This window comes from Hippocampus guttulatus, chromosome 11, assembly GCF_054856545.1.
Source record: "Hippocampus guttulatus isolate MCC_2025c chromosome 11, RoL_Hgut_1.0, whole genome shotgun sequence".
NCBI lineage: Eukaryota > Metazoa > Chordata > Actinopteri > Syngnathiformes > Syngnathidae > Hippocampus > Hippocampus guttulatus.
Genome location: NC_141271.1, coordinates 18,373,741 through 18,396,036, shown reverse-complemented (window position 1 = coordinate 18,396,036; position 22,296 = coordinate 18,373,741). Strand labels below are relative to the sequence as shown.

The window sequence follows — 22,296 nt, the reverse complement described above, 5'->3', positions numbered from 1 at the left end:
GCATGTTGGCACAGGTTGACATAATGCAGCCTGTCTTTGTGTTGACAAGTCAGGGTCAACTGTTATCGGAGTGTTCCCGGTGAAAAGTAGAATGTCATAACACATACGTTATTTCTGAGGGCACACGCACACACGCAAGACCAAATAATTTCCCAGTTGAATGACCCCCCGCCCCGCCCCTTCAAGTTCGGTTGATGTTTTTGTGAGCGCGTGAATGCTACTCCTCTTTTATCCAGCCAATCAGCAGTGAGGTGACAGGTCACGACTATATCAGCTCTCGTTTCGGAGACAAAAACTTAGTGGAGAAAATAGCAGCAGTTGCAGCAGCGAAATATTTTTGAAAAGTTTTGACTTGATTTTCTTGTACTCATGGCACCCATTTTACTGAACTCCATGGGGAACGACCACAGTGAATATATCAAGTAAGTATTTTTTTTTCGGTTGGCCTGCTAAATTAGTGAAAAAAAAAGTGGCATTGAAGGAATTACACAAAATAACATGTTCAGGCCAATCTTCTTCTTTTTTTCTTTGTGGTTACTATTCTTTGGGCTTTTCTGTGTCCAAAAAGTCTCCAAATCTTGCTGGTTCATCCTGGCGAAAATTTACCGTGTGATTACCGCAAAATCGGCATTTTGGGGGGGCTTACTTTTAAAAACTTGAAATTTGGTAGACCTCCCTATCATGAGGAGACCCACAAAAAAAGTCTCAAAAACAGATGCTGGAAAAGACACTGGAAGTGGGGGGTTTGAAGTGGCTATTTGCGGATCATTTTAGTCGCTGTGCATTGGCATTTTTTGTTAATTTGAAAATTCTACCGCCATGTATTGCTTGCTTTAGAAGCATGAAATTTGGTGGGCATGTCCACCATGAGTAGCCACCCCCCCCCCCCTTCACTCAAAAAGCCTCACGAAGTAATGCTAGAAAAAAATACTAGAAGTCTACTATTTTGGTTGAAGTGGCCATTTGAGGGACATTTTGCTAGAAATGTCTACTCTTTTTTTGTTTGAAAATTCAGTCTCCATATAATACGTTCCACTTAGCAACATGACATTTGGTAGGCGTGTCCGTCATGAGTAGAAGCCTAAAAAAGTCTCAAGAATTCATGCTCAAATAGACAATGGAGGTCTGCTATTTTAGTTTGTAGTGGCCATTTTTGGGTCATTTTCGCCATTTCCGGGGATCCTTTAAAAAAAAAAAAAGACTCTGTCCAAAGGCTACCAAATTTGAACAAAGTGTACTCGACAAACGTGTGTGATGTCACAATCACAAAATTGTTGGCAGTTTTACCATTGCGTGTGGGGAGAGCTCAACACATAGTTTGTTGACTCGCCATCAATATCCTGCTCTTAAAATGTTTAAATGGGCAGGAATTTAATATGTATTTGTTATTTTGTTTTTGTTTTTTTGCTTTAGACAGCAGGTCCATGTAAAAAATCCCTACTTGCACACCTTAGAGGAGGACATTCTCTACCACTTCAGCTTGAGCACCAAGTCTCACAACCTACCCGAGATGTTTGGCGACATTAAGGTACTACATTCAAGACGAAACCAATGATACCAGACGACTGCAGACAGCCATGATATGATATCCACCTCTTTCACAGTTTGTGTGCGTTGGCGGCAGCGCCAATCGAATGAAGGCCTTCGCCCAGTTCATCCACAAGGAACTAAATCTGCCTGGTGACCCTGCGGAAGTCCATGATATTTGCGAGGGAACCGACCGCTACTGCATGTACAAAGTGGGGCCGGTGCTGTCTATAAGTGTAAGTAGTGGAGTCAACCCATCGAGGGCTGGTTTTAAGTGTGAGGGTCCAATCGCTTCACTTTGATGGGCTGGTTGACGAAAACAAAACAAAACCACGGTGAACCCCCAGTTACTGAGCCCTGCAGCCAATCCACAATTAATCGACGACCCCTAAATGGGTTCACAATTGCCTAAACTGCATATGACAGAAGATTGCAGCAAAACACCCTTTTTTCTCTTGAGATGTGACAATGTTCTGACTAAACCGTACTGTGTTCTATTGTTTTTGTCTGATTGTAAAGTGTCCTTGGGTGTCTTGAAAGGCGCTTATAAATAAAATGTATCATCATTATTATTATAAATTAAGCACCTCCCCTCACTTTAACAAAGTTCCTTGGCACCGAGGTGCAACAAAATGATATCAGAGCAATATTTCCAAGATTAGACATGGCTCTGGCCCGACAATTGAAATACAACCTGATTGCTGCTCCAAGAGGTGCCTGACGGTTTCACCGTAGGCAAGGTCATCTATCTGCCTCAAGCAAGCGGTGCCCCCAACCAGACATCTTGCTTTGTCTCAAAACAAAGTGGCGATAGAACAGAGTCTGCTTTCTTCTCCTTGTACTAAAATGGCATTTATATGAGGTTATAATTACAACGGTTTCCCTTGAATTAAGAAATAAAATAAAAATTGTGAATCCGCGAAGATGTGAGGGTTCGCCGGACATGGCGCCACGAGCGTTCTAACAGCAAATGTTTTTCTTTTAGCACGGCATGGGTGTGCCGTCCATCTCCATCATGCTGCATGAGCTCATCAAACTGCTGCACCATGCCCACTGCAGGGACGTGATCCTCTTTCGTCTGGGAACATCCGGCGGAGTCGGTAATGACTTTTCCCGCTGCGCTTCCCAAAAGTCACAACATTCTTAAAAAAATTTTTTAAAAAAAAAAACCCCATAAAAAGTAACTTTCAAGGAGAGTAACAGGTGATTACATCCAGGTCTGGCTCCGGGCACGGTGGTCGTGACGGAAAAGGCGGTTGACTACTCCTTCCGGCCTCAGTTTGAGCAGGTGGTTCTGGGTAAAGTCATCACACGTAGCACGGAGCTGGACGAAGGGGTGGCCAGCGAGCTTCTGCAGTGCTCCACAGAACTGCAGAATCTTCCCACCGTGATCGGAAACACCATGTGCACCCACGACTTTTACGAAGGTAGCCGGACCTCGCCTTACCTGGTGTTTAACCCTTTCATGCGCCCTGTCACCTGATGACACGATGAGTGCGCCCCTAAAAGGGTTAAATGTCCTCGATGACAAAGCGGTGAGAAATCCTCTGCTTCTCAGGTCAAGGACGGCTCGACGGTGCTCTGTGCTCCTTCTCCCACGAGGAAAAACTGGAGTATCTGAGGAAAGCGTACGAAGCCGGCGTGAGGAACATCGAAATGGAGTCCACCGTCTTTGCAGCCATGTGTCGCGTGTGTGACCTCAAAGGTGAATTTTGCTGCTGTATGAAATGACGAAAACGTGTTTCGTCAAACACGGAAAACGATTGGATGAAAAAAGAACCCGCTTGGGTCAGTTGTAAATGAATAACCCAAAAGGTTGGGTCAAAACTCATCTAAAGCAAAAAGTGGAATGAATAACACACAAAGCATCTCATTTTAGGGGTTTAAGAACGAAACACAAAAAAAAACGTTGGGGAAGAAAAATAACCCAATTATGTGTCAAAAAAAGGACTAGCTCCCTCTAGTCTTGGGTCATTTTGACTTAACTTTTTAGGTAGTAGGCATGGCTCGGTGGGAGAGTGGTTGTTTCCCGAGGCGGATGTGGGTGGTTGAATCCCCTGCCAGTGTCCTTGAGCAAGATACTGAAGCCCCTGTTGCTCCTGGTGCTGCGTCACCAGCAGGTGGATGCGGTAACGGTGTGAAGCGGTTTGAGTACCCGAGGTAGAAAAGCGCTGCACAAGTGACAGCCCATTTATCATAACCCACAAAACAACCCAATTTGTTCGAGGTGTTTCGCACAAAACAACCAATTTTTTTGAGTTATTTAGAACAAAACAAGGCAAGTTATAACTGATTTTTTTTTCTTTTTTATCCAACTTAATGTTTTTAGAGTGTACTCCATACACCCTTAATACTGCTGGGTCAAAAATAACCCAATTCTACTCCAAATTTTGGACTGGCCCGTTACTTGCGTCAATGAGACTCAAGTTTGGGTCTTTTTGTACCAAAACAACCAATTTACTTCTTTTTTTCTTTTTTAAAAAAAAATAATACACAAGTTAGGCCAAATTGACCCCGGTGTATTTTTGCCCCAGCAGTTTTAAGAGTATATACAATTAAACACAATTTTTCTCCACTGAATTTTCATGTAGTCATGACTGTATTTCTTTTGGGTGATTTTTCTAGCGGCCGTCATCTGCGTCACACTGCTGAACCGCTTTGAGGGCGACCAGATTACGTCCCCTCACGATGTTCTGGTGGAGTACCAGCAAAGACCTCAAGTCCTGGTGGCCCACTTCATCAAGAAATGCCTGGGACACATTGCCTGAAAAGTCTTTGCCCTTTCAAAGCAATGTATGTAGATATGACATGTATGTGTGTGTGTGTGTGCGTGCGTGCGCGTGTGTGTATTAAAATATACACTGTACCTAATGTTCATATGTGCCATTTAGACACTTTGTTTGGAATAAGTTAAATATGATGTAAAATGGATTTAAGTTTGTATTGCGTCATTGGATGTGTCACAGTTTGGTGCTGCTATTAATAAGGATTTTACAAATATGTTTCTCTGGTTGTTTGAAGAAAAAAAATAAAAAATAAAAAAGAATATTGGATTGTTTGGTCGGAGAGAGTAAATGTATCTTAAATGGTGTAGTTTGCATGTGACTGGGATACAACTCTCTTTTTTTCCCCACAAGCTTATAGGATCGTATCACTGTTGTGTGTTTTCGTTGAAGGCAATTTTGTGTGGTTGTTTTGAAATAAAAACAGTCTGATTCATTTAATTGTGTTTTGTTTGACAGTAAACCCCAACTGGGTGTGGTTTAAACAGCTTGAATTAAAAGATTGTGTTACATCCAAAGTGGACATCAATAATTCATTAATGTCTCGATCGGAACTTTCTCTAATTTTTGTGTGTGTGTGTCATTTCCATTCATAATATCAACATTTCACAAGTAGAATTTAACTGCCAAATGTCAAATTTGGCCATGGAATGAATCACTTGGGAGATAAATTGCAGACTCGTTCTCACTTGCTCGCTTAAAACTGGAGTTCGGATTTGGTGTCTCGTCGTGGTGGTTTGGGAGGCTTAATATGGGCCAGGACCTCTTGGGCGTACTGCGTGTGGTGCAAGCCGGCCTCCCTCAGGGCCTGCTCGACCCGCAATCTGGGATCGGCGACGATCTGCACAACACAAGAGAAGGCAACGATTCAAGATTCACACTCTGCCTGACACGCCTTTGCTTTGCAAGTCATTTCACGCCCGGTGATTAATCGCTCATCTCTCACCGGTTGGCATTTTAGGGCAACGTTTCTCCGAGTTACAAAATGATTCGTCACTGTTGCATAAGAGCAACTGCAGACTGTACCGGGTGGCCTTGAGCTAAAAGGCTGTTCCTAACAGTCTGCGAAAAGCAGGGCAAACATTGTTGAAGCCGCCAAAAAGCTTGCATAATCGACGGCACCGCGCGGGTCAGCGATCACTTGCGGATGAAAGACAAAGCAGCACGGAAATGGCAAAAGAGTGAAACGGGTGGAAATATTCGGAGCTCGGGTACAAAGGGCAAACCAGCTGCAGTGGTTGGTTTAAAAAAGAAAAAAAAATCTACTGCTTTCCCTAGGGGGCGCCAAAGGATCTCGGGTGGGGGTGGGGGTCACAGCAGCTTGAGAAAAATAAAGAAAATACATTTGACAACCTGCTGTCATTTCAGGCAGTCAAGCCAAAATAGAACTAAAATTGAATCTCCAAAGGAAGAAGGAACGCAGCGTACAGCGCATATGAAAAGTCTACACACCCCTGTTCAAATGCCAAGTTTTTGCGGATGAGATCACGATAAACAATTTCAGAAATTTGATTTTTTTTATTAATGTGACCTCTCAGTTAGTTGTGCAATTGAAAAAAAAAGCACTTCTGACAGCGGGTGTAAAAATAAGCCACTCAGATAATGTGGTTGCAGAAGTGTGCACACCCTCTTAAAAGTGGGGATGCACCTGGTGTTCACAAATAACCAGTCACATTTAAATAGATGTTAAATGGGTCTAAAGCACACGATTGCCACAATATAAATTGCCTCCGATTCTGAGTAAGCCCCCAAATAAATTTCAGCTGTTCGAGAAAGCTTTCCCTGGAGTTGTATTGGTTACAGTTCACATACATGAGTGGTGCACTCTAAAAAGAGTTGGGTCAAAAAAAAAAAAAAAACGGGAATAAATAAAATAAAATAGAACCACAAAAAATGAATTATTCTCTGAGGGTAGGCTCACCGTCCCACACTTGATACAAACAAATTCACCTGGGCATCCGTGTATGTATGAAGTCCAAAGAGAGGCCTCTGGATATCGACTTCTCGGACGGTCAAGTTTCGATTCCGCCACGACTGAGTGCCTCCCATCATCCTGTCTGCGTCCGACTCTGCCACCACTGCAACCTGAGGTCAACAGAAGTGACATTTCGGTGGCGGAGTGAGTTACAACAGCAAGTGACTGTGGTGGACTTGTCATTTCTGTCGTAAGAACTGTTAACAGTAAAAATGGAAGAAAAAGTTATGAATACGGCGTCCCAGTCTCGGACTGTGGATGTCAGTGACCAAGTTGGTGGCAACACACAAGTATACTGGAAGTGCCTTGTTAGCATTAGCCACGAGCGTGTCTTATGTGATGGGATTACTGAGGAAGCCGTGTGCTTTGTCTTCCAGAATCATATCTTAATGAAGGAAGTACAATGTCAAATGATTTTCATTTTTGTCAAAATGGAACTTGCATTTTATATTAACCCTTTCACGCACCAAAAATCATAACCTGTAACCTGATAACATGATAAGCTGTCCACTGTTGTGACCGCTGTCCCCGAAAGGGTTAGTTTGTATTTTTCTTGTGCTTTTGCATGTGGCCTGAGTGACCTCAATAAATGGCTTTTTAAAAAATGTTTTCTGCTGCCCCTATAATTTTTATTTGCATGGCCCTGCATTGGATATTTCTGACTGTGAGGACAGCTGCATCACTCACTCGCTGCCAAATGGTGGCAGTGGTGCCCCAGCAGAGATTCAAGCCTTCATCAAATCTAATGAGTCAATTCCAGTGATGGGTCCAATCAATGGGCTTTGAGAGGGGTTAAGAGCACATAATGATCCACCTGGTTCCGGAGCGCTTCCAAACGGTTGTGCCTCTCCGCTTCCTCCCTCTGATGCTCCAACTCGCACGCCTCCCTCGCCTCCTGGCGCCGCTGCAACATCTCAGCCCGGAAGCGGACTCTGGGGGAGAGTGCGGAAGGTGAAGACATTAAGACTCGAGAATTCCCTCCCCTTCCATCTGCCACTGTGCTGCAATCACACGCACGCACACGCACACGCACACGCACACACCACACAGTCCGCACACATCACACATACCGCACACACCGCTCCTGACACAGCACAACTCCAAGCTTTGGAGCTTTTTATCAGGCTGTCAAGAGTGCCGCTGCTCTATTGTCTGTTTTCATACGCCACAGGCCTCAGCAGTCCTCCTTTCATTCACTGTCGCATCTGAAGTGTTTAGCTTCACACAATACGAGTGTAGATGGTGATGGAAATACAAAGCAAATCAGGTTCAGCTGTGTGTGTATTCATAAAAGGCTCTTTTGCAGCTGATGGAAATTCGACGGTTAAGTGACACAACTACGAGTTAACTGGAAATGTGTTACATGACGTGCATGGTATGTTTTGGTATGATTTAGTATGGCATAGGCCCGGTGGTACAGTGGTTAGGATGTCGACCTCACAGTGCAGAGGTACCGGGTACAATTCCAACTCTTGCCTCCCTATGTGGAGTTTGCATGTTCTCCGGGGTGGGTTTTCTCCGGGTACTCCGGTTTCCTCCCACATTCCGAAAAACATACATGGCAGGCTGATTGAACACTCTAAATTGTCCCTCGTGTGAGTGTGAGTGCGGATGGTTGTTCATCTCTGTGTGCCCTGCGATTGGCTGGCAACCAGCTCAGGGTGTCCCCCGCCTACTGCCCGAAGACAGCTGGGATGGGCTCCAGCACCACCCGCAAACCTTGTGAGGAAAAAGCGGATCGGAAAATGAATGAATCAATAGTATGGCATAAAAGCACTCCAGCTTGTATCAAGTCTGGGGTCAAAGGTCATTCTGGGGGAGACTCGGCATCCATGCGACGCATGCCATTTTATGGTCGCTACGCTATAACTGTCATTGGGCTTCACTTTGATGTCAAGCGGCGCAAAGTCTCCACCCGGCGATGCTTTGCTCACCTCTCTTTATCTTGCCGGGCCTGCTCATCCATGGCACTCCTCAGTTTCGCCAGCCTCTCCTGATCCCTTTGCTCCAACTCCTCCCTCCTCCTCTGCTGCTCCAAATGAAATTTCCGCAGCTGCGGGGGAGAACATTACCGTTTTACGAACAAAGAGTCCCAGGAAGGGCGGTGACGTCGGCTCCCTAATCGCACTTGCGCACGGCTCTTAGCGGTCTGGCGTCCTATTGATTGCGACCACGCCGGAGTCAGGTAAGTGTAAATAGAGAAAATGGGATGATATTTCAATGTCTGGCCGACTATTGGGGTAAATTATGAGGAATCAAATGCATGGTAAATGCTCTCATTAATCATCGTGTCTCGGTCCGGGGGAAAGACTTAATGAAGCAGTCGCACTGACATAGTTCTGTTCTTATTTAAAGGAATCTGGTCTACAAGCACGATGACGCAGTGCTGACAAAATACCTTGCAGCATTTTACTCGTAAGAATGTCGAAAGACAATTTCAGCAGAAGGGAAATCAACGAGCGTGATACGCAGTGGTTCTAAAAAAAGTCTACACACCCCTGTATTTAAGATCAACTCATCACATTCAAAGGCATTCAAATGGGAGTGGACACACACCTGACAACCATTTGACATGAGCGCGTAAAGTTGTTCAACTGCATTTTTTTTCACTTGTTTATTTTGACTTCCCCTCAAAATGTCCCCCCCCCACCCCCCCAGTTGAATTGTACACGTTATAAGCCACAATAGTAGCCAAAAAAAAAAATGAGTTTCCAGGTCTCTGTTTTATTATGTCACAAGGGGTTTTTGTGGCATTATACATGTGACATAACACGGGTGTGTAGACTTTTTAGAGCCACGGTATTTCCCAAAATTTTTCGTCCAATTCGGACGGTCCAACCTCAGGGCTTCCGGTGCGTCCGAGCGACTCACCTTTTCCTTCTGATGTGCCCGAAGGGCGGCCTCTCTCTCCTGCTCCCTCTTCAAAATGGCCTCGGCCTCCTCCTGCTGTCTGGCAGCGATGGCCGCCTGCAGCTCGGCCACCTCCTCCTGATGAGCCCGCCACTGCTGCAGCTGTAAACACACACGAGGCAAAAATGCAGAGCTCGTATTGAATGAAATTCAACTTAGGCTGGCAGCCACTTGAGGATATTTGAATGCAAAGAGAGACGTTTCCTTCACGCTCACTCACCGGAGTCAAATAGTATACAATTTCAAAAGCAAACACGTTTGAAACGACTTGTAGAACTGTTTAACATGTCGAGTGCTCATTTCCAAGCAGTGAAATTTGCTTAAAAGGACTGCGGGTCAAAGAGTTGAATGAGTTCACAACTCAAAAAAAAAATGTCTTACATTAATTCATTTGACTTTATTTTGGCGTAAGACTAACCCGTATAACTAAAGCATTTACGTATCAAATGTGGAGATTTTATTGGACTGGTAATTGAGCTTCATTTATTGCCTGTGTTTAAAAAAAAATTAAAACATGGAACTTAAAAAAATGACCTTAAAAAAATAAATGTAAATCGCAATATTATCATCGAGGGGGGAAAACTGCAATTAGATGTTTTTTCTAAATCATTCAGCCCTTTACTTAGACCCCCCCCCCCCCCCACACACACACACACATTCACTCGACAACATTTTCCTGTGAGTGACAGGCTGGTTATGCCGCAGGCTCTCCCTGCAGCGTGCCGGCTATTCAAGTGCGGCATTCCGAGCTCGCAGACAGATTCTCGGGCCTATCAAGAGGAAAGCACAGAGGGTACCCCCCCCCCCCCCCCCCCCCAGGAATGGTGTGCATATTAAAACGCTCCCGCACGGATTAGCACCAGGGCAGTATCATCTAGACTTTTTGCACGTGTTGAATGTCTCGGGGGAACTCGGACAAAGCTCTGCTAAACCACCACTAGGACACTGTAGAAAATCATCAAGACATTTACAAAGTTGACTTGACAGTTGTGAGTTTAATTGTAACATAATAAAATTGCAAAGTCAAGTAAAAAAACAATTTGAGAAGCAGTTTATAATTTTTATATATATATATACTGTATATATGAGACTATTTCTGGCTAAATGTCACCACAGTAGCGGTAGTGCTTTCCAGTTAGTTTTAAAGGCCACTTTAACTTGACATATGTTACAACACACAAAGGGTCACATGTATTTTATTTATTTATTGATTTTTTCAAAATCAACTGCCCGCTATCCGCACATCTGTAAATGTGGCACTCAGGAAGCGGTGCCCGCTAGCGAGTCTGCGTGCCGGTCAACGACTGCAGCTTGAAGATCGCAATCGACCGTCGAGAGCGCAGTTTCTGTACGTAATACCTGTGTCTAAATTTGATCCAGGGTGCACAATGGCAACAAAGGGGCCTTGAACATCCTAAAGCATTAATTCTCTATCATGCAACGTACCAGTAGTCCAGTAGTATGAAATAAAGGCAAGCCAGCAGAGTCCTTTTATGCAGCATTGTAAAGTCTGTCAAAAGGACAAAAGAAATGATGGCCTTCCTTCTTTTTGTTTTGTTTTTTTATCTGTGTGCCGCAGCTTGTACAAAAGCTTCATTTTACATTGACGTCTTCAGTCACAGCAGCTTTTAGAATTTTCCACCGCGCGTCTAATTGACAGACTTTGCATGGTAAAATGGGAGTGAATCCGTTCGGGAAGGAGCGTGAGCAAAGTGGCCAATTCTGAACATCGACAAAGATGAAAAGTGTCACGCCTACCGGAGTGACTCGCACACGTCCTGATAAGCCACTGACTCACTATTTACAGAATTGTTCAAAGGGACACGAAACAAACAAAACTGGAAGGGCACAAAGTAGAGCTGAGGAATACTTGATGGCCATTACGAAAGTGCAATCATGCCCCCCAAAAAAAGAGTTCAGGCGCGATAAACTCCTTTAAATAAACCATCTCTTGAACACCTTTTGTCCCAGTTTGTTGTTAGTTTCCCACTTGAACATGTTGCAGCAATCTACCCCCCCGCCCCCGGGCTTTATTTACGATGTATAAAACCTTATTGCTTATCGAAGATTCTTGAGAGTGGGAAAAAAGTGGGAGTAAATGAAAGCAAGCCCCCCCCCCCCCAAAAGAAAAGCAATAGTGAAACTCCTCTACAACGAAACCTACATGTGCGAAAACACCCCTCAGTGTGAAAAAATCTTCATGCATTAAAGCCATTCCCTCTTTTCTGCTTCCCCCTACAACGAAAAGCCCCCCTGTTGCATAATACGAAATTTGCTATTGTGAAAAGTCTCCTGTTGTGAATTTTTGAGTCACGTTTTTTTTTTTTGCGTCATCAGAATTTTTGTGACTTACTTTTTCCCTGAGGCGGAAGCAGATATCCTGCTGATGCTGGCGGTCCCTTTGGAGCTCCAACTCCTCCTGGTAGGCGTCCCTGGCCTCCTGCAGGACGGCCAAGGCCTTCGCCAGGAGCTCTTCCTGGTCCTGCTGCCACTGCTGGGTCAGGACTTTTATCTGAGTCTGTGTGAAGCGCTGCCTGGCCAACGCACGCTCGTGCTCCATCTGCGAGAACATGGATGCGGTGGACAATGTGGTGACAAAAGGCCACTGCTGAAAAATGTCGCTCTGAAGTCGAGACTTCAGTGACCTCGTGAGTTTTCTTCAGGGTGCTTCTGGTGCTAAATTGATGCAAACGCTTTTTACAGCCATTCTACAAGACATACAGCCTGTGATAAAGGCAGGAGGACCATAGGGAGAAGTCTTTCTCCGTTTGAGCAAGGCTAGTGAATAAAAACAACAATGACGACAAAAAAGGCCCTCCTCTCTCTTTCCTGGCTGTGCAACGTCTTGAAGAAAAGCAGTTGTTTTCTGCGTGAGGGCTGCCACACGCTATTCATCATTTTGTCAGGACTCACTGCGGCTGCATCACTTGGCTGCTTTTGCGGAACACGTGGAATGATATTCATCTCTGGGCTAATAGCAGCTAACTGATGGTGGGAAGGCATTAGACGGCTGACTGACTTTACTGAAAATGAGCGAAGCCACCGGCCTGCCGACGGAACACAAGCGCCAGAGGCTGTGAGGCAAATCATGTTCATTAATGTAGAAAAGTGTCAAAATCGCACCCCCCTGTGCTGAATTGCTGTTATTGAAATGGGTTAGCGTGACCCCCCCGCCCCCAACCATCTTGCACTTCATCATCACGACTGGGGGGCACACGCTGTAGAGCGTATCGCAGGGAAACATTTTCAACTAAACGTCTGATCAAATTTCCAACTTCTGCTTCGATGCATTTCCCAGATGACGTTTACAGTCAAACAAAACATCAAAGGAATCACGCAGGGGGGTATTTAAAACGAGCCAAAAACTTTGCCTTATGTATGCCCCCTGCTATTTCAATAGTAACACATGAAGGAAAATGCAATCGACGGGCTAACAATTAGCATCAATAGTAGGCCTTTAAGCAATGGAGTTTTTTTTTCACACAAAAGGTGGCGCAACACTAGTAGACAAAAAAATACTGACAGTCACCAAATTTTTACCTTCTGAAAAAAAAAGACTCAATACGATTACATTTTACCAACTCAAAGTTGTTGTCGGACTATTCTTTGTTTGTACGAAAAATGTTTTCGGAATGGCTCAGGACATATTCTCCACAATAGAAGCAGGTCCACTGCTCTGTAACGGGGTTTTCTCTGACTGGGACACCACAAAACTGTCGTCGAAATATAATAGTCGCCAAGAGAGCTGCTGCAGCCTCACGCGGAGCCACTGGGTGAAGTCATGTCTCCACGAAGACAAGAGGGGATAAAAATGGCTCCCCCGATACACTGGGACAAGGTGCTTCGTCCTGCACCTGACGCGGAACATTGCGAGGGAATTACTCCACGATCCGGCCAGCGCTTTGCTGGTCTACGTGTCACCAGGGCGACAGCGAAGAGCATTTGGAGGGGGCATTGGAAAAGTGCCACTCAAATTTGAGGAGGTCTTGACAGTTGGCCAAGATGAGCTCCAAAGGCACGTCTTCCGTTAACTCAATTGCGGATAAAATTATACACTTAATTGAAAGTACACTTTGAAATTTCCTCAAGACCTGCTATGGCTAATTGTGGCATTCGAAGAGCAATATAACATAACTCCCCATTTGGACAGAAAATAAATAGTTGGCTCTTTTCGCCTCGAAATGGGCGGGTCTCAATCAGAGCGCTGACTTCAGCGATGAGACACGATAAAATCGAGACTTTGCCAGCCAGCTAATCTGCACCTGGCAAATGGCGTAAATATTGCAGACGAGGCACGTCAATAACGAGTAAAGGCGCGGCTTTCTTTCTCAAAAGAAAATTGCCATTTTCATCCTTGCATCTCCCCTGAGGCTGAGCTCAGGATCTGACAGCTGTGATACGAGGGAGGTTTCCGGCTGCGTGTGAGAGACAGCGGCAAAGACTGTTGTCATGGTGACACTAAGCCATGATGGAAGCAACTCGTCCATTACCCGGTGACAGCATGCTGGGGACTAAATATGCATTTAATACAACGAAAAAAGTGTTTTACGAAGGCCAAGATGAGAGATTTCAACAATTCTAAATATAGAAAGATACTCATGCTCAGATTTGATATTTGAAGATGTTAGCCGTTTCTCTCATTTTGAGCTTCTGTGACGGAATTACAAAGGGAAACTTCAGACTCGACCTCATTCGATGACAAATGTTGTGTACATCGCAGAATTGGGGTTCCCAAAGTGGTGCGCGAGCATCCCTGGGGGTGCATGACATTAAAACTGTAATTGCTTTCCAAATGAAAAGCTCTCCCCTGCCCCCCCTCAAAAATGAAGAAGCTAGATATGGCCATTATAACCAAGATATGCTCGCTGCGTTAATTAGCTGCATGAAAAGGAGAAAGCTTAAAATGACCGGCGCTCTACTTTCACTCAATGCGTAACTTTTTGGCAATCTAGCGAAACTCTGACGTGGTGTTTCGCTTTCATTTAGAGGTTTAAATGAGTAAAATCGCTGCCTTAATAGGCTTAAAACAGATTGGTGTGAAGTTGTTGGTTTTTTTTTTTTTTTTTGGTCACGGGTTTGTACGGCAGGATGTTGGAAGGGAATGCTCATTACCAGGTCGTGTTTGACTTTCTCCGGGAAGACCCTTTGAAGCATATGCAAGCACAGTGCCCGGAAGTTGGGTACGTCTTGCGTGTACTGCGACAAGGTGAAATGGAAGCGAAAGTGGTCATCTGGACACCAGCCGCAGTATCTGAAACATTATCCGAAAACAAAAACATGAATACAATTTCAATGATTGCCACACACACACACACACACACATTGCAAAGATGTAGTTGAGGGTAAGGAAAAATGTCAGGCCCGACTTGTCTGTTCTTTTCAGGTGATCTTGAAGACATTGCAGGCGAGTGTGGTTGATGTCTGACAATGAGTGGAAGGCTTGGATCAGTGACTCCTTCAGTTCCGGGTAAGGGCAGTCCGATTCCAAAACATCTGCTGGAATGTTGTCTCCCACCAAGATATCCAAGGTTGGAAGATATTTCTGCGTGGGCGATCACGTTCATCTTTCAGGAATTGCATACTCGCGTTGGCACGCTGCCGATAAGAGAGGGCCATACCTCTAAAGCGAGGTCTGTAATTTCCTCTTGGAGGTCACGGTACTCTTCTTGAAGTTTGGCCGTGATGATATCTTGCTGGTCTTTCACAAAATTGACCTAGAACAATACATTTCAAACTTACTGTACAATGTAGAGCTTATTTCAGAAATGTTTGCTCATGGGAAATGATGGGCCTGATTTGCTCCGTATAAACTACCTGAAGGAATGTAGAAGGAAAATGTGCTGTGTCATTTTAGTCTACTGCGCTGTACTATACATCAGTGGTCTCCAACCCCCAGGCCGCAGATCGGTATCAGTCCGTGGGCCATTTGGTACCAGGCCACACAGAAAGAGTAAATAATTGATTCATTTCAGAATCTGAAAGATATTGTATTTTAAAAAATTTCCGGATTCTCTGCTACATCCATCTACAGTATGTCACTCTTGACGCAGGTCATTTCTCGGTCACGTGACAGGTTACCGCTAACAAAATGAGATAAAAAACAAACGTCTTTGGAAAGTTTCTTTGAGAAGGGGAAAAGGCCCAGCCAGGACATAGAAGAGGAGCCTCTGGTTTCCAAGACAAAGTATCAGGAGTCCAACTTCAAATACGGATTTATCTCAACGGGAGATTCCCAAGCACCAAGCCCCACTCTGCATAAGATGCGGCGATGGTGAGTCGTGTTTTTCATGCACTTCGTATTTGCGCTGTATCTTATTTTGAAGTCACATTACCATAGCGACCAGAGTGTTCTGTCCAGATAGGATGTTCCTCGTGTCATGATTGGTGTTTACTATTACGTTTCCAAAATACCACAGTTTTCACGCAGGTTATATCATATTATTTTGTTGTATTCATCCGCCACACCTTAAAGGCCGCCCCTGAAAATATTGTCTGACATTAAACCGGTCCGTGGTGCAAAAAAGGTTGGGGACCGCTGCTAAACATGACAACGTTTGTCATGCAACTTAAATCCTGCAGATTACGCTCAAAAAAATGTTTGTAGAGGATAGTGTGGTGTTGACAAGTCTTCTCTGGAACACACACACACACACACACCTGATGTTGCACTTTTTCCCGGTTTGAGTGAGGGCTGCTGATTTCCCGATCTTGTTCCTGCTCCAACCTGAAGCACAAGTCCTCCTTCAGCTGATGAACCGGCGCCACAGTGCCCATGACGAATGCCTTGCGGTCCCTCTCGAGGAACACTTCTAAACACACGGCGAAGAAGGACTCTTCTAAGTATGAGTGGTCGTGACGTAACAAATTGCTGGAATGCCGTTCGATTGCCGCTCGACGCTCCCGTAGCTCACCGTAATCTTTGAGAGAGAAGATGGCGGTGTCTTCTATGCTGAGTGGCCTGATGTTCTCGATGAAGTCGCTCAGTTCACTCTCGGCCTTCACCCTATTTGCCAAGTGGATGAAGCACGATGAAGTGAGGCAGCACGGTGGAGAAGTGGCGAGCACGTCTGCCTCCACTGTTTACAGACGTTGCTCACATAAAATAGTAAGCTGTGTTCAAAGCAGAGTTCCCCCATATCGGCAACCCTTTTCGGGCATTTTCACTGACCGTTCCAGACCTACAGAATATTAGGGATGATATTTCATTACGACTTGTTTTCAGGATGATACCAGTACAAGTATTCACTTTTGAGTGCTCACCGATACCGAGTACCGATATCTGGAGTAATTTTGATAAATATAATTGCATCTAACACAATGACAAAAAAATAATAATAATTATGGACAAAGATCTTTCTTTCTGACAAAGATGATAATAGCGATAATAATAGCGTCAACTACTGGTGATGAAGAGTTACTCCATTTCTTTTCTTTTTTTGCCTTGAGTATCGGTGACTGGTATCGGCAGCTTCCACAAGAACCTGACACCTTAAAATAAGGGTGGTATCAGAACGATACCTATACCTGGTATTGGTACTTGATCAGCATGAGAACATGTTATGGTTTCACGAAAAAAGAAATCACGAGTCGCGACCAAAAATCTGTGTAAAAACAAGCTTAGTCAAACATGTCAAGGACAGTGACCCTCCAAATCATTGTGAGAAAATGAGATTTATTGCCCATTCTTTATCTTCGACTCAAAAGCTGTGCTGATTTCAAATCGAAAGTGATGCAAATTTACCAATTACGGTCATCTGTTAGTCGTTCATGTGGTTTACAAACCGGAAATTCACAGACAAGCTGGGCAAGACCCTCTTCTGTCCCTGCTAGTTGAAAAACATACAAAACGAATAGACTGTATAAACAGTTTGTCAGTGGCAACGTTTGATGAATATAAATATCACCTTGGGGGCACCTGTTCTTACCAGTCATTCTGTTTCAAAACTGGATATAATGTTGGATAGAAAAGAGATCTGTGATGCAGGTAAGAGCGCACACATCCAAAGGGGTGATTTATTTCCTAAATCCACAAGATGGATGGGCATCGTGTCTATTAACGCGTGATTTAGCGCCCAATATTTATTTGTCATTGGAAATATTCAATCGGGGCCATCGTGTCGTCACACTTGTGCTCATGTCGGGCTAAGCGGTCGAGCAATTAGGAGTAACCACGGCGAAACGCGTGCATCGAGTTTAACGAGGTACTTTTCAAAAAAAAAAAAAAAATCTCTGTCTAATCGTACACGACCAGGCCGAAGTGTCAGGCGCACATCGCCGTGACTGTGCTCATTACCGGCGACGGGGCCCGCGTGCGAGAACATCATTAACCTTGGGTGGCTTAGACATTACGCAGGCAAACAGACCGCACCCCGGGGTCCCTGCTGCCTTTCTCACTTCACAAAGCATTGTGCTTTTTTTTTTTTTATCCTCCATTTAATGTATTCACTACCCTTCTAAAGCTTCCCCTGCACTCGTTCTCTCCCACTCAGCCCCCATTGACATTGTCATCACTGCAAGTCAACATGCTCGAATGTTCTCTTTCCCATCATTTGAGTTTATCTTCCTCCCTCCTCCCCCCCCCCACTCCCATTTGAGCATGTTTTCCCCACCCAGAGATCCCCGTTGGGGCTCAGTGGGGCTTAGGCGGAATTGGCTGTTTAGTGTAATAGCAGAGACAGACACGACTGCAGAAGATAATGACTTTCTCTTACTCTGCTTTTTGCAGCCGAGGGCACTCTCTGCTCCACACCTGCCTGTGCTGCCGTAGTATGTCGCCCTCCTTTATTTCCTTGGCTACACATCGGGTCCTCCGAACCTGCGAGAGAAAGATGAATACGCCGCAAGATGAAACAACTGCCGAGGAACTGCAGCGCGGGCAGAAAACTCCTTTTAAATTCGTACTTCAGTGATGAGAGCTATTCCACCTACAGATAATTTGCTTTGGTGGGTCAAAGCTTGATCTGGTAGTCAGTGTTTGTCAAGCCGATTGATTTGTGTTCAAAACCAGTTTGCGGCTACTAGTCAGATTTACTAATGGTGTCAGAGGTTGGATGGTTAGCTGTGAATCCAACCACAGTTCAAATCAATGAAAAGCACCGTAGAACTAAAATGGAACATAAATTAATGCAATCACAACTCTCTTTTTTTTTAAAATTGGTGTCAGGAGTGAGATCAGAACAGAACTAATATGAGACATTAAAATACATACAAAAATGCTTATTCATTGTATCATGAGTTCTGCTGAAAGGGGAAGAGACAGGCTTAATGTGTTCATTTTGTTTTCATTTTTCATCCCAAAAATAAGAGGCCTTTTCCATCCGTGCGGCAACTAATTATCCTCCCGCACTGTTGTTGTTGTTTTCCACCGATGCCAGCTGGATCAGATAATTGCACAAACACAAATGTCGTGCAATTTAAAGATTCAAGCAAGTTGTTCCACGTTCAAATTTAATCGGGGTGTTGACTTATGAAACCGGTTGGCTATTTATGTTCAACCGACGGCTGTTTACGTTCAATTACTTTTATGCTCGATGTATTTGAGGTATTTTGCAGTCATGATGGACGTCAATTACGTGATGTCTTACTGGCTTTAATGGTGGAAAAGGTTTTGAAATCAAATATCGTGGCATCATTTTTTATTTTATTTTTTTCTTTCGCATCACAACAACCCCAGGGGTGTTTGGACTTTTTAGATATATATTTTTTCCATGCTGACTGGTTACACTCCCACGTCATACAGTGTTTTCATTTGTCCAAACCAATAACCATGCATTTGTTTTTCACTGCTGTACATTCCTGTTCATGTGAAGGACAGAATCTTATCAAAAGGCGCAAAAGCAGACGTTTAATAGCAACAACAACAACAACAAAAAAGCCACTGGCCTCTTCCTTGAGGGCAAAAATGCGCTGAAGGCAACAATTGGTGATTTATTTACCCTCCATCGTGTCACCTATGGGAGATGTGTGCAGAACGCCGGGCTTGCTATTCCGCCACGAGCCCAAAAATGCGAATGTCTTATCTGGGTTATGCAGCGAGTGAGGTTGGAAGGGTGCAAAGGCAACTTTAAGGCTACTTTAAAAAAAAAAAATAATAATAATAAAGGCTCCTGCGACAGTTAAGCAATTAAAACACTGCAGGTTGAACAGCCTAATCTGCTTGGCCACAAGCACAGACATTTTCCCCGCGCGTTGAGTCCAACTTCAAACACTTTTAGCATCGACCCAAGGCAGCCTGATGAATATTCATCAAAGGAGGCGCTACTATAGTGTGTGGCGGCGATATTGCCACTCTCTTTCAACTCTTCAATATGGTCCGATGTCAGTTGGAATCCTTTACCATCACAAATAATAATGACAACAACATGCGGCACTCTGGATAAACGTGCTTGACAGAACCATGGAAATGTTACCGTTACCGACTGGAGCCATTCCGTCTTATCGCGACATCAAATGTTATTACATTTCAAGGGAACGTGATATGGAAAAGGCGACACTGCGATCGGCTGGTTAGCATGTCGGCCTCACGGTGCTGAGGTGCAGGGTTCGATTCCAGCTCGGGCCTTCCGAATTTGTGGGATTAGTATGTTCTCCCAGTGCCTGTGTGGGTTTTTCCCGGGTACTCTGGTTTCCCCCCACATTCCAAAAACATCTCGTGGCAGGTTAACGGAGCACTCTAAATTGTCCCTAGGAGTGATTGTGAGCACGACAGGTTGTTTGTCTACGTGTGTCTTGCGATGTGCTGGCAACCAGCTCAGGGTGTGCCCCTGCCTACTGCTGGAAGACAGCTGGGATAGGCCCCAGCTCGCCCGGGACCCTCGTGAAGATAAGCGGATTAGAAAATGGACGGATGACATTGATAATTGACTTTTTTGTTGCGTGCATAGCGCCTTCCCCTTATTTGCTGTTTTTGTGCTCAAGCCAAAGCTCTGTCTAATAAAGTGGAGCCTTGAGATACAACTGACCCATTAATTATTTTTTTTCAGATCGTGGCAGTGAACTCAACTCACTTGACAACATGCAGCAGTTTGGCAGATAGTGAGAAAATAAATAATGCAAAAGAGAGGCTTCAAGCTGTTTCGTGCCACTCCCAGTTGACGTTTACCCGTCAAACTAAAAATAAAACTAAGACACATTGTGTATTTAAAACAACTACATCGCTTTGCCTGAAGCCCACTGAGCCTAATGCTGGCAAACAATGCAAAACGCCGAAGACGGGCTCTCAAAAGCAGAAAAGAGACACACTATGATGCGTCTCTTTTCTTGCGTTTCAGGATTGCTGCAAAAGTTAACGATAAATACTGACTTCACCTTTTTTCCAATCGCAGCAGTCTCCAGCCGTTTGGCGTCAACCATGGCTTGCACTTTGGCATATTCCGTCGGCTTGTAGTTTGATCTGTACAGGCCATTCTTCAGTTGCGTTGTCAGTTTGTCTGCATGGAGGAAAGTAAATAACAAGGGTCGATACTCAAGTGACAAGAGAGTGGAAGCTAGAGTTATTTTCACTTCCCGTATTCACTAATAATAATCACGGAAGGTAAAGTCAGTGTCAGTGTGGCTCTCCTTTCCCACATGCAAGAGCATTACGGTAATGTGAAACCCATATATCAGTGACAGTTTGAACCAAGAACAATTAACTCAATGGGATGAATTGACATTAAACCAAGAAAGGATGCACTCGATTTGGATATCTGGAAGACTAGAACACCAAATCGCATTCCATGTCAAAAGTTCCTTTTCATTGAGCAAGAAAAGAAGTCAAATGATGCACTGCAGAAGAGATTGCCCAGCAGGCGGAGCAAAGTCGCAGTGTCAAGACATTTGTGTTTGCAGTTCAGCAGAGTTCCAGAAAGTCAGGTGAACAAACAAGCCGTATGGAACAGAAGCATCAAAGCCACGTCAGGACATTTAATGGAATTCCATCTAGCTCAGATTTCACACTTGTAATCCCTCACCCAAATCTTCTGGTCTGTAGCTGGTGATAAATGCTTGACCTCCTGCATTCATTGCCCAGGTGCTAGTTGTATTTTTTCAATCAAGGGTACATACAAATGATCTATAAAAGAAAAAAAAATGCAGGAACTATGTTAGTCATATCAAATATAAGTAAGCATTTCTCAATATGAAGGCGAAATGTACATTCCTATGGTGAAAAAAAGGATGTTACACAGATGTACTGGCTACCTGTCTAAAGGTAAATCAGTGACAAGCGGTTTGTGTAGAAAGCAGCTAGCTTTGACGTTTAAAGGAAAATATTCGTCAGCCGTGGATGACGTAATTGCCGTCCGCGAGAGAGGCGGAACTAACACGGAAGTGGCAAGGTGCGTTTTGAAACACAAGCGCGCCCCTAGTGGCTAAAATGCAACGTTACTGAAATTCTCCTAAATGTTGCGAACTGAGGAGAGAAATGTACTTTTTGTTGTACTTTTGTACAACACCATTATGTCCCCTCATTTTTGTGTATGAATGACTACATGACTCTCCTTTCCAGTCAATCATTTAATAGATTCATTCATGCAACAATTCTACACCGCTGCATGTAAACGAACAGTTTAAATGCTATTATTTTATTATCCATTGTAGGAATGCAATATTTTTCACTAATTAGTCAACGATATATTGCTCTCAAGTTTCAAAGTAAAATTAAAGTATGATGCATACACATGATGGACATCAACAGGTTTCATACACTACTTATTAGGTGTCTTAAAATTAATCAATATCTCATTATATATTACAGATGAGTTTCATTTGTTCCCTGATCATAACTCAAAACACTTGAATCTCTAAACATCTTTACGGAGTGTAATGTGATTTTTAAAGAGGAAATACAGTCACACGCTTTAATATAATTATTACACACCCATACTATGCACACTAAAGTCGATATTTAATGAGAAAAGAAAGCAGTTACCACATTTTTCCTAGTCGTATTCCTCTCTGCGCTACTCCAATGTATCGTTTGACAAAAAGTGTAACCAGGGAAACTGACGTCTGCGTCTCCGATTGGTCCATTCAACAACTCCAACCATTTTGGTTACTCCCCCCAGCTCAAACACTAACCAATCACAAGTGCTCGCTGCCTTCTCGCTCCACCCTCTTGCT

The 22,296-nt window shown here is 44.1% G+C and overlaps 2 protein-coding genes across 4 annotated transcripts; one reads left to right on the top strand and one right to left on the bottom strand.

Annotated features, from left to right (window-relative positions):
- The first annotated feature begins 253 nt into the window (after positions 1-253).
- Positions 254-4,746, top strand: upp2 (uridine phosphorylase 2). The gene is made up of 7 exons (XM_086123773.1): positions 254-422; positions 1,414-1,528; positions 1,605-1,763; positions 2,513-2,627; positions 2,745-2,954; positions 3,086-3,232; positions 4,153-4,746. The coding sequence occupies exons 1-7, from the start codon at positions 370-372 to the stop codon at positions 4,293-4,295; spliced, it is 942 nt and encodes a 313-aa protein (XP_085979899.1). The 5' UTR covers positions 254-369; the 3' UTR covers positions 4,296-4,746.
- Positions 4,747-4,825: 79 nt separating this feature from the next.
- Positions 4,826-22,145, bottom strand: LOC147198469 (coiled-coil domain-containing protein 148-like). Of its 3 annotated transcripts, none has more exons than XM_086123771.1 (15): positions 22,106-22,145; positions 21,147-21,247; positions 20,503-20,624; positions 17,907-18,010; positions 16,107-16,198; positions 15,853-16,004; positions 14,814-14,909; positions 14,562-14,737; positions 14,308-14,446; positions 11,549-11,755; positions 9,157-9,297; positions 8,220-8,338; positions 7,100-7,217; positions 6,261-6,395; positions 4,826-5,151 (listed from the first exon to the last, which is right to left on the bottom strand). In XM_086123771.1, the coding sequence occupies exons 2-15, from the start codon at positions 21,196-21,198 to the stop codon at positions 5,008-5,010; spliced, it is 1,797 nt and encodes a 598-aa protein (XP_085979897.1). In that variant the 5' UTR covers positions 21,199-21,247; positions 22,106-22,145; the 3' UTR covers positions 4,826-5,007. The 3 variants fall into 3 exon arrangements, 2 of the variants coding, with proteins under 2 accessions (XP_085979897.1, XP_085979898.1); XM_086123772.1 differs by lacking the exon at positions 22,106-22,145 and adding an exon at positions 21,376-21,493; XR_015102267.1 differs by lacking the exon at positions 4,826-5,151 and having other exon boundaries at positions 6,359-6,395; positions 7,100-8,004.
- Between the last annotated feature and the right edge of the window lie 151 nt (positions 22,146-22,296).

Bases quoted from the DNA above. Each gene is read 5' to 3' on its own strand.
- upp2 (XM_086123773.1), top strand. From the start codon at position 370: ATGGCACCCATTTTACTGAACTCCATGGGGAACGACCACAGTGAATAT. The intron at 423-1,413 runs GTAAGTATTTTT...TTTTTGCTTTAG, and splicing joins GACCACAGTGAATATATCAA to ACAGCAGGTCCATGTAAAAA. The intron at 1,529-1,604 runs GTACTACATTCA...CCTCTTTCACAG, and splicing joins AGATGTTTGGCGACATTAAG to TTTGTGTGCGTTGGCGGCAG.
- LOC147198469 (XM_086123771.1), bottom strand. From the start codon at position 21,198: ATGAATGCAGGAGGTCAAGCATTTATCACCAGCTACAGACCAGAAGAT. The intron at 16,005-16,106 runs GTGAGCTACGGG...CCGTGTGTTTAG, and splicing joins CTTCTCTCTCAAAGATTACG to AAGTGTTCCTCGAGAGGGAC. The intron at 8,339-9,156 runs GTGAGTCGCTCG...TCTCCCCCGCAG, and splicing joins GGGCACATCAGAAGGAAAAG to CTGCGGAAATTTCATTTGGA.